Genomic DNA, 14,309 nt, shown 5'->3' on the forward strand with positions numbered 1-14,309 from the left:
GTGCAATCTTGGCTCACTGCAACCTCCGCCTCCCAGGTTCAAGCGATTCTCCTGCCTCAGCCTCCCGAGTAGCTGGGATTACAGGTGCGTGCCACCACGCCCGGCTAATTTTTGTATTTTTAGTAGAGACAGGGTTTCGTCATGTTGGCCAGGCTGGTCTTGAACTCCTGACCTCAGGTGATCCACCTGCTTTGGCCTCCCAAAGTGCTGGGATTACAGGTGTGAGCCACCATGCCCAGCCATCAGTTTTTTTTTTTATTATTATTATTTTTATTTTTTTAAAGAGACAGGATCTCTTTCTGTCACCCAGGCTGGAGTGCAGTGGTATTAACATAGCTCACTGTAACCTCGAATTCCTGCGCTCAAATGAGCCTCCCATCTTGGCCTTCCAAATGTTGGGGTTACAGGTGTAAGCCACTCTGCCCAGCTGAAAATGCATATTAAAATATCAATTTTCACCTTTAAAACTGTCAAAAAATAAAAAAAATAGCAATGGTAGGGTTTAAGGTGTGGAGAAAAAGGCATGCTCATCTTAGTAGATGGGTGTACAAACTTTTGGAGTCCATGGGGGACTGATTCCAGGACCTCCCTTGGATATCAAAATCCACAGATATTGAAGTCTCTTATACAAAATGGTATAATATTTGCATATAACCTATGCACACCCTCCCTTATACTTCAAATCTTCTCTAGATTACTTATAACACCAAATATAATGTAAATGCTATGTAGATAGTTGTCATACTGTACTGTTTAGAAAATGATGATGAGAAAAAATTTTGTACATGTTCAGTACAGATGTAATTTGTTTCTTTGAATATTTTCAATCTGTGGTTGGTTGAATCCATGGATATGGAACCCGTGGATATGGAAGGCTGGCTGAGTGTATGTTTCTATCAAAAATTTAAGTGTGGCTAGGGCAGGAGGATTGCTCAAGCCCAGGAATTTGAGACCAGCCTGGGCAACATAATGAGACCCTGTCTCTACAAGAACTTGCTCACTGCAACATCTGCCTCCTGGGTTCAAGCGATTCTCTTGCCTCAGCCTCCCGAGTAGCTGGGATTACAGGTGCCTGCCGGCTAATTTTTTGTATTTTTAGTAGAGACGGGGTTTCACCTTGTTGGCCAGGCTAGTCTTGAACTCCTGACCTCAAGTGATCCGCCTGCCTTGGCCTCCCAAAGTGCTGGGATTACAGGCATGAGCCACCACACCCAGCCCTGCAAAAACTTTTAAAAATTAAGTTTTTAAAACTTAATTAAAAGTTAATTAAGCCAAGGGCATGGTGGCACATGCCTGTGGTCCCAGCTATTTATTTGGGAGGCTGGTGTGGGAGGACCACTGGAACCCAGGAGATCAAGGCTGCAGTGAGCTGTGATCTGCCACTGCACTCCAGTCAAGGCGACAGAGACAGACCCTGTCTCAAACAATAAATAGATTTTAAAACCCAACATTGAGATATCAGAGACATCACATCATGTGGTAGTGATATATCACTTCACTAGGATGGCTATGATTTAAAAAGCCCCCAAAATGGCTGGGTGCGGTGGCTCACACCTGTAATCCCAGCACTTTGAGAGGCTGAGGCAGGCAGATCAAGAGGTCAGGAGTTCGAGACCAGCCTGACCAACGTGGTAAAACCCCGTCTCTACTAAAAATACAAAAATTAGCCGGGCGCGGTGGCGGGCACCTGTAATCCCAGCTACTCGGGAGGCTGAGGCAGGAGAATGGCGTGAACCCAGGAGGCAGAGCTTGCAGTGAGCCGAGATTGCGCCACGGCACTCCAGCCTGGGCAACAGAGTGGGACTCCATCTCAAAAACAAAAAAAACCCAGAAAATAACAAGTATTGGCAAGGACGTGGAGAAAATGAAACCCTCACACGTTGCTGGTAGGAATATAAAATGGTGTAGCCACTGTGGAAAACAGAATGGCAGTTTTTCAAAAAAATTAAACACAAGATTACCATCAGATCCAGCAATTCTACTCCTAGGTATATACCCCAAAGAAATGAAAATAGGTATTCAAACAAAAACTTATATACAAATGTTCATAACAGCACTATTCACAATAGCCAAAAAGTAGAAACAATTCTAATATCCATCAACCAGTGAATGGATAAAATGTATATTCATAAAATGAATTATTATTCAATCATAAAAAGGAATGAAGTGCTGATATATACTAAAGTATGATAAACTTAGAAAACATGCTAAGTGAAAGAAGCAAGGCACAAAAGAATATACATTGTGACTCCATTTAGATGAAGTATTCGAAAATAGTAAATCCATACAGATAGAAAGCAGATCAGTGGTTACCAGGGGGAGGACTGAGTGTGGAGTAAATGCTTAATTAATAGAGGGCTTCCTTTCAGGGTGATAAAAATGTTTTTCCCCAGCACTTTGGGAGGTCAACGTGTTGAGACCAAGCATTCAAGACCAGCCTGGTCAACAAAGTGAGACCCTGTCTCAACATATCTTTAAAATAAAATTTAAAAGAAGGCCGGGCACGGTGGCTGATGCCTGTAATCCCAGCAATTTGGGAGGCTGAGGCAAGTGGATTACATGAGGCCAGGAGTTCGAGACCAGCCTGGGCAACATGGTGAAACCCCATCTCTACTAAAAATACAAAAAAATTAGCCAGGCATGGTGGTGGGTGCCTGTAATCCCAGCTATTCAGGAGGCTAAGACAGGAGAATTGCTTGAGCCCAGGAGGTGGAGGTTGCAGTGAGCCGAGATTGCAGCACTGCACTCCAGCCTGGGCAACAAGAGCAAAACTCCGTCTCAAGAAAAAAAAAAAAAAGATAAAGAAATAAAGGAGAAGAAAAAGAAAAATGTAAGATAGAGAAAATATTTTGGAACTAGATTGTGAGAGAACTAAGTGCCACTGAACTGTACATTTAAAATGGTTAATTATGTTATGTGAATTTCAACTAAAAAAAAGTGGGCTAACCACTGAAGTATTTATGGGTGAAATGATATTTGAGACTTGTTTTCAAAGTACTTTAGCATAAATAAAATGTAGGGAAGGAGGGATGGATGAAAACAAGAGAGGCAAAATGTTGACAACTGATGATGACAGGTCATAGGTACGTGGGGATTCATTATACCAGTTTCTCCACTTTCACATATGGTTGAAATTTTGCATCATAAAGTTATAAAAAGTGGGACAGAATGGTTCCTGCTTATTAATAATGGGGAAAAATTGGAGACAACCTAAATGACCACCAAAAGGGCCATGGTGAACTATGACATGGTAGATCCACATACGGAATACTCTGCAAGAACAAGAGTTATGCATACTGACATGGAAATACGTCTTTGAGATATTAGTGAGGGAAAATAAGCTGCAGACAGTATCTTTAGTATGAGCCTAAATCTAGGGGAAAAACAAAACTATGCTGGCATGTTTATACATCTGTATGAATAGGGAAAAAGATCTGAAACTCTAACAAACTACTATTAGAGGGCAAATTTTCATCTTTCACTTCATACTGTTTTTTTTTTAAACTTCGTAAGTGTATTAATTTTTTATTTTTTCAAATTATGTTTTTATTATTTTGTTTTATTGTTTTAGAGATAGGGTCTTGCTCTGTCACCAGGCTAGAGTGTAATGGCACAATCACAGCTCACTGCAACCTCAAACTCCTGGACTCAAGCAATCCTCTGCCTCAGCCTCCCGAGTATCTAGGACTACAGGCACATGCCACTATGCCTGGCTAACTTTAAAAATTTTTTTGCAGAGACAGTGTCTCACTATGTTGCCAGGCTGGTCTTGAACTCCTGGCTTTAAGTGATCCCCCAGCCCTGGCCTCCCAAAGCATAAGGATTACAGATGTGAGCCACTGCATCTAGCCCAAATTATGTTTTTCTTGTTTCTTTTTTGATACGGAGTCTCACTCTGTCACTCAGGCTGGAGTGCAATGGTGTGATCTCAGTTCACTGCAACCTCTGTCTCCTGAGTTCAAATGATTCTCCTGCCTCAGCCTCCTGAGTAGCTGGGATTACAGGCGTGCGCCACCATACTTGGCTAATTTTTGTATTTTTAGTAGAGATGAGGTTTCACCATGTTGGCTAGGCTGGCCTTGAACTCCTGACCTCAGGTGATCCGCCCACCTTGGCCTCCCAAAGTGCTGGGATTACAGGCATGAGCCACCAGGCCTGGACCCAAATTATGTTTTGTTTTTATTTTTTTATTTATTATTTTTTATTTTTTTGAGACGGAGTCTCGCTCTGTTGCCCAGGCTGGAGTGCAGTGGCGCGATCTCGGCTCACTGCAAGCTCTGCCTCCTGGGTTCACGCCATTCTCCTGCCTCAGCCTCTCCGAGTAGCTGGGACTACAGGCGCCCGCCACCACGCCTGGCTAATTTTTTTTGTATTTTTAGTAGAGACGGGGTTTCACTGTGGTCTTGATCTCCTGACCTTGTGACCCGCCTGCCTCGGCCTCCCAAAGTGCTGGGATAACAAGCGTGAGCCACCGCGCCCGGCCCCAAATTATGTTTTTAATAACCAAACTTTTTTTCCTTGATACAGATGGCACACTGAACCAAAAGTTTAAATACGGTTTTGAGGCAGATATTGCTGGGTACCTCCTAAACAGCCACTCTTCTCTTTCAGGCAAAGACAACCTTAATTTTGTTCAGAAATTGGGGGCCAGTGTGCTCCTCAGTTCCAGGGGTGGATGTTGTGTAGCTTTACCCACCATGATAATTCCATTCACTTTGCTAGTGACAGGTTTAGGCAGAAGCACTGGACACAAAGTGTATTGAGAACCTTTCAGGACTATTTTCCTTGCTCTTACATAGGAAGAGAAGATCAACACTCTCCTCATGGATTTTGTTTAGATGTTGTTGGGCAGAGACCAAATGTGTGAAGTTGCAGCAGCTAACATACCCACAAGGAAAAAATCAAGAAAACCACAGAGACGCCAAATTGAAGTCTTCAAAATCACAGAGCTTAAAATTAACCAATCTTGGACTTGTTCTGCCACCAGATTTCCCATTAGGTGTGGTAGTAAACACCCTTATCGTAAAAGTCACTTTTTCTTGGGTTTTGTTACCTGCATCCAGAAGCTTCCTAACCAATACAGCTTTCTTTCTGACTACAATAAGACCTTTTATTTTGCATACCCTTATCTTTCATCAGTTTTCCAAAAAGGTTTTAAAGTGGCGTCAACAACAGTATGTGACGGTTATAAAAACAGGAATCGAGGCCAGGTGCAGTGACTCACACCTGTAATCCCAGCACTTTGGGAGGCCGAGGTGGGTGGATCACTCGAGGTCAAGAGTTAGAGACCAGCCTGGCCAACACGGTGAAATCCCATCTCTACCAAAAATAAAAAAATCAGCCAGGTGTAGTGGTGGGCACCTGTAATCCCAGCTACTTGGGAGGCTGAGGCAGGGGAATCACTTGAACCTGGGAGGTGGAGGTTGCAGTGAGTCGAAATCGCGCCGCTGCACTCTGGCCTGGGCAAAAGAGCGAGACTCTGTCTCAAAAGAAAAAAGAAAAAAAGTTCAAACTATTTTACAGTGAACATCCATATGCCCATATCTAGATTCTACCATTAACATACTTTTTCATACACATATCCATTCTTCTACCTACACACTAATTTTCTTTTTTAATGCATTTCAAAGCAAGCTGTAGACATGAGTACACTTAGCTTATATTTTTCAGCATTTCCTCAATTAGAATTTATAATTTTTTCCTTTTGAGGTGAAAGTTATACCACAAATCTTAAGTATGCCTTCACTGAATTTTGACAAATACATAACCCACCCAGCTCCCTAACAAGATGCAGAGTGACGACACTTTCTTTTTTCTTTTTCTTTTTTTTTTTTTTTGAGACGGAGTCTCGCTCTGTCGCCCAGGCTGGAATGCAGTGGCGCAATCTCGGCTCACTGCAAGCTCCACCTCCCGGGTTCACGCCATTCTCCTGCCTCAGCCTCTCCGAGTAGCTGGGACTACAGGCGCCCGCCACCACGCCCGGCTAATTTTTTTTTGTATTTTTAGTAGAGACAGGGTTTCACCGTGGTCTCGATCTCCTGACCTCATGATCCACCCGCCTCGGCCTCCCAAAGTGCTGGGATTACAAGCGTGAGCCACCGCGCCCAGCCAAGTGACGACACTTTCACCCAAAAATTCCCTCATGCCCCACCCCAGTCATACCTTCACTTTTGAGACTGGTACATGGAAGCTCCTATGGAAAAAGAAAAAGAAATGGTAACTACTTTAGGAATAATTAAAATAATACAACTATAATATAATGCCAAAGGTAACAATAACCCAAATATCCCGTACTTCTCTGATAGTCACTTATTCACCAATTTCACTTGCCATGTCTGGAGCAAGCCTAATCCCCATATGAATGAGCTTTACTCACAAGAGAACTCCAGGCTTACAGACTTTTCATGAAAATACAATTCTAACAATCCTTGTGGTCTGGTCTCCAAATTCACAGTAGACTAATAATTGCAAAATCTGAATAGACAGAGGGGCTGCTAAAGGTATGCAAAGGAAAGAGAAGTCATCACCTAACAAGGATACAGACAGAAAAAGCCATAAAAAGCAGATATAAGAATTGAAAACAGATAACAATCCGTACCATTTAATGCAGGGACAAACAGCTCTATATACTTCAGAGCACACCTGGTAATATCACCAAACTATAGCAAAGTGAAATAAAGCAGGATCTTCGGTTTGGCCTCTAAAGTTTTATTACTGTGGTTTCCATTACATGTGAGTGGTCTAAAAGGTCTATCATGTAATTTTGCTGAGGCATGATCCTAAAAAACGTGTGTAGTGATGCTGGTGTGTGGGATGCAAGTCAGTCACTTGGGGTAGAATGAGTCTGGCTAGCTGCCCATCTTCTACATCTGATTTTGGCTTTGATGTCATTTACAGGTTGCCATGTACTCAGAAATGAGAAAAGTGACTTTAAAAGTCCCCTCTTAGTAAAAATTATCCTGGAAAAAAAAAAAAAAAGCAGCTACTGGAGTTGATAACAGATGTGAAGAGGTCTAAGTAATAAAAGGTTCTTGGCTGGAAAATATACATTTCAGATAAAAAATGAGGTGCCTGGGATTGATGATACGAAAAAGTTCCCTATATGCTCTCTACAGATATAAAGCAAAAGTGACTCATGAAACTGAGTTAATGCTCCCATCAGTGAACACTGGATTATACAGAAGAAATGATATGCAGGAGTGGTTATCTACAAATGTCAGGAAAGGCAGAAATCCCATAAATTCCTATACGTGAATTACCATAAAGACTTAAATATAGCATGCTTTATGAAGACATAGACACAGCATACATTTATCAGAGTCCCACCAAAGTGATGAAATGAAAACAATCTTTGAAGTTTTTTTTTTTTTTTTTTTTTTTTTTAAATGGGAGTCTCGCTCTGTCGCCCAGGCTGGTGTGCAGTGGCGCCATCTCGGCTCACTGCAACCTCCGCCTCCCAGGTTCAAGCAATTCTCTGCCTCAGCCTCCCGAGAAGCTGGGATTACAGGCACCCACCACCACGCCCGGCTAGTTTTTCTATTTTTAGTAGAGACGGGGTTTCACCATCTTGGCCAGGCTGGTCTTGAACTCCTGACCTCGTGATCCACCTGCCTCAGCCTCCCAAAGTGCTGGGATTACAGGCATGAGCCACCGTGCCCGGCAATCTTTGAAGTTTTAAGAAATGTTTTATTTACCTAGAAAACTCACTTCTGTGGAAAAGTCCATTCCATTACAAAAACCATGTCATGAAAAATCCATATTCATGAAAAATCTAGTTAAACAATGAGGTGATAATTATTAGCTTTTTTTTTTTTAATTTTATTTTTTTGAGACAGTCTCACTCTGTAACCCAGGCTGGAGTGCAGTGGCGCAATCTCGGTTCACTGCAAGCTCCGCCTCCTGGGTTCACACCATTCTCCTGCCTCAGCCTCCCGAGTAGCTGGGACTACAGGCCCCCACCACCCTGCCCAGCTAATCTTTTGTATTTTTAGTAGAGACAGGGTTTCACCATGGTCTCAATCTCCTGACCTCGTGATCCATCCACCTCGGCCTCCCAAAGTGCTGGGATTACAGGCGTGAGCCACCACGCCCAGCCAATTATCAGCTTTTTGAAGAGTTTTTTTTTTACTTTGTCAAACAGGTTTAACAGAGTTTGTATTGACAGTGAGCTCCTCCTGCAATTTAAGGACTTCTACTTGCAAAAATTCAACTTACACATAGCTTTTCAAGAATACACTCACTGCCATGGAGTCTACTATTAGAGGGAGTGAGGACAAAGAGTCAATGAGAAGCAAGAAAACGTAGAGATAGAAAAAGGGATTGTGGGAAAATGAAGAAAACTGACAGCAGCCACTTCCGGCTTACATGTCCCAACCCTGCTTACAATTTTCAGTCACAAAGATCACAAAGAGCATCTCTGGGCATTACTAAATTTATGATTGCCAAATCACAGCATCTCACAGTCTTTAATACAGTATTTGCAAAGTACAAAAGTGGTCCCATATCTGACATTCAAAATGCCTCTAGTATCTTATGTATATTGTAATTTCTTTCAGGAAAAAACCCACATATGATTACACAATTTTTGTAACATGTAAATTATACTACTTTTCCCTTTTTTTCTGAAGTTTTCCTATTAAACTAGCTTCCAATTTATGGACTATATCCTCAGAATTATTTGCAAGTCAGATGCTGCCAGACCCTGGATTGTGTTTAACAGAACCAGCGGTTCACAATTCTGTCTCCACCCTGGCTTGTACTCTGCTGGGACAAATGTTGATATACACTGAAATGACTAGGGAGGTCAAAGAGCAGGATAAATCAACACTCAGTGTGTTCCCCAAGCTGAATCGCCCGAAGACTTTTTATAACATAAAGTCTGATGAAAACTATCCAAGGTAGGCTGGGCACAGTGGCTCACGTCTGTAATCCCAGCATTTTGGGAGGCTGAGGCGGGTACATTACTTGAGGTCAAGAGTTCAAGACCAGCCTGGCCAACATGGTGAAACCCCACCTCTACTAAAAATACAAAAATTAGCCAGGTGTGGTGGCACACACCTGTACTCCCAGCACTTTGGGAGGCTGAGGCAGGAGGATCACTTGAGGTCAGGAGTTTGAGACCAGCCTGGCCAACATGGCAAAATCCCGTCTCTACTAAAAATACAAAAATTAGCTGGGTGTGATGGTGTGTACCTGTAATTTCAGCTACTCCAGAGGCTAAGGCATAAGAATCACTTGAACCTGGGAGGTGGAGGCTGCAGTGAGCCGAGACTGCGCCTCTGCACTTCATCCTGGGTGATAGAGTGAGACTCTGTCTCAAAATAAATAAATAAATAAAATTTAAAAAAAAAAGAAAAATAAAAACTATCCTGGCTTTCACCAGAAAGTAGAAACTGACAAAACAGATGTATAGTGAAGAATTAAACCTTACTTAAAGAGAGTCTGGCCTTTGCACTTGGCTTCTGGGAGGTAATCTCTAAGCCTAGTGGAATGCCATGCCTGACAGAAGTGTCATTGTTTGCCTGGAGTCTTGAGTCACTGGATAGTCCAATTACATGATTTAGGAGCAGGCTGGCCACACTGGATAGTTTTAGGGCAGGGGCTTTGGGTCACATGGTATCAGTAGACCTCTGGAGAGACTGGAGACTGAGATTAGCCACATGGGCAGTCAACTATGATTGCACAATAGAGCACCAATAAAAACTGAACACACAGGCCTCGGTGAACTTTCCTGGTTGGCAATACTCCATGTATGCTGTCACACACTGACGCGGAGAGAATAATACTTTCCTGACTCCACAGGGAAAGGACAAATGAAGTTCCATCTTTGGTACTTTTTTGGACTTTGTCCTACATACTTCTTCCCTTGGCTGATTTAATCTGTATCCTTTTCCTTGTAATAAAACTGTAACCTCCTTGTAGTAAACCTCTAACCATGAGTGTAACCATCAGCAAGTTCAGTAAGTCCTTATATCAAATTATCAAGCCTCGCAGGTGGTCTTAGGGACCACTGAACTTTCAATTGGTATCAAAAGCTGGTACCGCAAGTGGGTGGTCATATGGACTGTGTTTCCTCTGACTTCTTAGTTGGCTGACTCCTTGCAACAGTGCTACTGTTCCTCTTTTCAGGCTATCACATCTGTATTTGATAGAGTGATCTGTACATTTGCCTTATCCCACTACAGGCCTCTGGACCTTGAGGGCCACAACCACTTCCCATACCTATTCTACTGAGGTTATTTTGATTCCTCCCCTCCCATAATCACCATTTTAAAGAAAACATTGATGGCAACAACTCTAGCATTGTTTAGGATTTACCTTTGTTCTGAAAGAGCATCTGCAGGAAATAACTGATGTGCGAGAGCATGGTCCACAGTCTCCTTCATGGCAGAGCTTTTCACAGGTATGAATGAAATCTTTAATAAAAACGAAAAGAGCTGGAAATGAAAATTGCAACTACTCATTTTCATACTCCCAAATTTGCTAGACACACTGGTCTTCCCCTCCATGCCCTGCAACTCCAGAATCAGAGTTGAGGGAAGTATGCAGTCAATGCTTCTTTGCTATCTTCCCTTCATCTGGCAGACTGGGCCTTTTCTGACAATTTCAGGGCCCAGCATTAGACACTGGAATATGCTTTAAAGTATACGACGTTTTGCCTAAGTCAAAAAAAGGCCACGTGTGGTGGCTCATGCCTATAATTCCAGCACTTTGAGAAGCTGAGGTGGGAGGATCGCTTGACCCCAGGAGTTCGAGATCACCTGGGAACATGGTGAAACCCTGTGTCTACCAAAAAAAAAAAAAAAAAAAAGCACAAAAACAAGAAATTAGCCAGGAGTGGTGATGCAGGCCTACAGTCCCAGCTACTCAGAAGTCTGAGGTGGGAAAATCTCCTGAGCACGGGAGACTGCCGCTATAGTGAACTGTGATCGCACCACTGAACTCCAGTCTAGGTGACAGAGCAAGACCCTGTTTCAAAACAAATAACAAAAACGCAGAATAAATCTTCTTTTTCCCTAGGCCCCACATCTCCAGTGTAGACTTGAATCTCCTTAAAATTGTAGCCATGGATGACTTTAGTGGAATGCTCTCGACTCTGAAATTCATCTGGGGATTATAAATAATCAGAAGCCATGATCCACAGTCTGACTGACTAGAGTTCTGTGAATGTCTGGTGGTGCCTGCATCCATGCTGCTAAACTAGGTTTAGGACAAGTCCTGTTTCCAGGATCCTATGGGGATCACCTGGAGTCTCTTATGGCTACTGTTTACATGGCGTACTTTTTCTATTCTTTAACTTTCAGCCTCATTGTATCTTTGACTATAAAGATTGTCTCCATGGCCTGGTGCGGTGGCTCACGCCTGTAATCCCAGCACTTTGGGAGGCCAAGGTGGGCAGATCATGAGGTCAGGAGTTTGAGACCAGCCTGACCAACATGGTGAAACCCTGTCTCTACTAAAAATACAAAAAAATTAGCCAGGCGTGGTGGCGCCCACCTGTAATCCCGGCGACTCAGAAGGCTGAGGCAGGAGAATCGCTTGAACGTGGGAGGCGGAGGTTGCAGTGAGCCAAGATCATGCCACTGTACTCCAGCCTGGGCAACAGAGCAAGACTCCATCTCAAGAGAGCATAGAGTTGGATCTTGTTTTTTAAACCCAGTCTAAAAAATTTCTGCTTTTGGCTGGGTGCAGTGGCTCATGCCTGTAATCCTAGCACTTTGAGAAGCCAAGGTGGGAGGACTGCTTGAGCCCAGGAGTTCGGGATCAGCCTGGGAAATAGAGTGAGATTCCACCTCTATAAAAAATAAATAAATCAAAACTAAAAAATCTCTGCTTTTGCTTAATCCATTCACATTTAATGTTACTGTTATAGCTGGATTTATGTTCGTCTTTTTTAGTTTTCTATAAGTCTCATGTCTTTTTTTGTTATTCTAATACTCCTTTCCTATTTTCTTTTGCATTTTGTCAAATTTTTTATAGTGTAATTCCTTTAATTATACTTTTCACTACATTTTTTGAGTTATTTTCTTAATGGTCCCTCTAGGGCTTACCATATACATCTTATCAGAATCTACTTCAGATTTATACTAACTCCAGTAAGATACAGAAGGTTTACCCTTACACAGCTCTATTCTTCTCCCCTTTTGTGCAGTTATTGTTATACACATCACATCTACATGTTATAAACCCAATACTACTTTGTTATAACTTTATATAATGTTACATCTATTAAAGAAGCTGAAAAAGATAACAAATATATACATTTATAGCTTTATTAATTTTTGGAGACAGGGTCTCACTCTTGTCACTCAGGCTGGAATGCAGTGGCATGATCATAGCTGACTGCAGTCTTGAACTCTTGGCCTCAAGTGATCCTCCCACTTTAGCCTCTCGAGTAGGTGGGACTACAGGCGCATACCACCATGTCTGGGTAATTTTACAAATTTCTTTTAGGGATTAAATCTCACTACGTTGCCCAGGCTGGCCTTGAACTCCTAGCCTCAAGTGATCCTCCCACCTCAGCCTCCTGAGTAGCTGGGATTACAGGTGAGAGCTACAGTGCCCAGCCTTTTTTTTTTTTTTTTTTTTTATAAAAGAGGCTTGCTCTGTTGCCCAGACTGGAGTGCAGTGGCATGATCTTGGCTCACTGCAGCCTCTGCCTCCTGAATTCAAACAATTTTTGTGCCTCAGCCTCCTGAGTAGCTGGGATCACAGGCATGTGCCACCACACCACACTAATTTTTGTATTTTTAGTAGAAATGGAGTTTCACCATGTTGGTCAGGCTGGTCTTGAACTCCTGACATCAAATGATCCGCCCACCTTGGCCTCCCAAAGAGCTGGGATTACAGGTGTGAGTCACTGCACGTAGCCCTCCTCTTACACAAAATTTACCACTTATGGCATCCCTCATTTGTTCCTGTAGGTTTGAGTTGTGATCTGGTATCATTTTCTTATTCTAACACAACTTTGATCCCATCTATCTCCTTTATGCTATAATTATCAAATATACTTCTACAGGTTATAGGCCTAAAATATAATTATATACATATTATTTTATACAGTTGTTTTTTAAATCAGTTGAGAAGAAGAAATATGCATTTATACTGCCTGTTATAATTACATAATCATCTTTACTAGTGCTCTTTGTTTTTTCATGTGGATTTGAAATTCTATTTGGGTTTACTTGCTTATAGCCTGAAGAATTTCTTTTAGTACTTATTGTAAGGCAAGTCTGCCTGCTAGCAATAAATTTTGTTTTTATCTTCATTTTCTAAAGTTAGTTTCGTGAGATGTAAGATTCTTGGTTGACAGTTTTCTTTTTCTTTTTCTTTTTCTTTTTTTTTTTTGAGACAGAGTCTCTCTCTGTTGCCCAGGCTGGAGTGCAGTGGCACAATCTCGGCTCACTGCAAGCTACACCTCCCGGGTTCACGCCACTCTCCTGCCTCAGCATCCCGAGTAGCTGGGACTACAGGTGCCCGCCACCATGCCCGGCTAATTTTTTGTATTTTTTAGTAGAGACAGGGTTTCACCATGTTAGCCAGGATGGTCTCGATATCCTGACCTCGTGATCCGCCCGCCTCGGCCTCTCAAAGTGGTGGGATTACAGGCATGAGCCACCACACCCGGCCAGTTGCCAGTTTTCTTTCAGCACTTTGAATGTGTCATCCTACTGCCTTCTGGTTGTGATGTGTTCTCCATTGTTTCTGATGAGAAGTCCACTGTTAAGCTTACAGAGGTTCCCTTGTATGTGATAAGTCATTTTTCTCTTGTTGCTTTCAAGACTTTCTCCTTATCATTAACTTTTAGCATTTTTATTATGTGTCTAGGTGTGGATCTCTTTCCTACCTGGAGTTTACTGAGTTTCCTGGATGTGTAGTATTTTTCAATACATTTGAAAGTTTTTATCTATTATTTCATTAAATATTTTTCTGCTTCTTTCTACTCTCCTCCTCATATTCCAATTACGTGTACACTGATACAGTTAAACGTGTCCTGCATTTCTGAGGCTTTGTTCATTTGCCTTCATTATATTTTCTCTCTGTCCATTGGGTTATATAATCTTTTTCTTTTTTTTTTTTTTTTTGAGATGGAGTCTCACTCTGTCGCCCAGGCTGGAATGCAGTGACGCAATCTCGGCTCACTGCAAGTTCCACCTGCAGGGTTCATGCCATTCTCCTGCCTCAGCCTCCCGAGTAGCTGGGACTATGGGTGCCCGCCACCACACCCGGCTAATTTTTTTTTGTATATTTAGTAGAGACGGGGTTTCACCAAGTTTGCCAGGATGGTCTCGATCTCCTGACCTCGTGAT

General features: G+C 42.4%; 1 protein-coding gene across 4 annotated transcripts in view; it reads right to left on the minus strand.

Annotated features, from left to right (window-relative positions):
* NFX1 (nuclear transcription factor, X-box binding 1) overlaps positions 1-14,309 on the minus strand; it is an 82,589-nt gene that overhangs the window by 33,383 nt on the left and 34,897 nt on the right. For all 4 annotated transcript variants that reach the window (XM_003263421.3, XM_012509010.2, XM_030817583.1 and 1 more), the window contains exons 10-11: positions 10,318-10,415; positions 6,163-6,193 (exon numbers count right to left, since the gene is read on the minus strand). In XM_003263421.3, coding sequence (XP_003263469.1) covers positions 6,163-6,193; positions 10,318-10,415 — 129 coding nt within the window. The remainder of the gene's footprint in view (positions 1-6,162; positions 6,194-10,317; positions 10,416-14,309) is intronic.

This window comes from Nomascus leucogenys, chromosome 8, assembly GCF_006542625.1.
Source record: "Nomascus leucogenys isolate Asia chromosome 8, Asia_NLE_v1, whole genome shotgun sequence".
NCBI lineage: Eukaryota > Metazoa > Chordata > Mammalia > Primates > Hylobatidae > Nomascus > Nomascus leucogenys.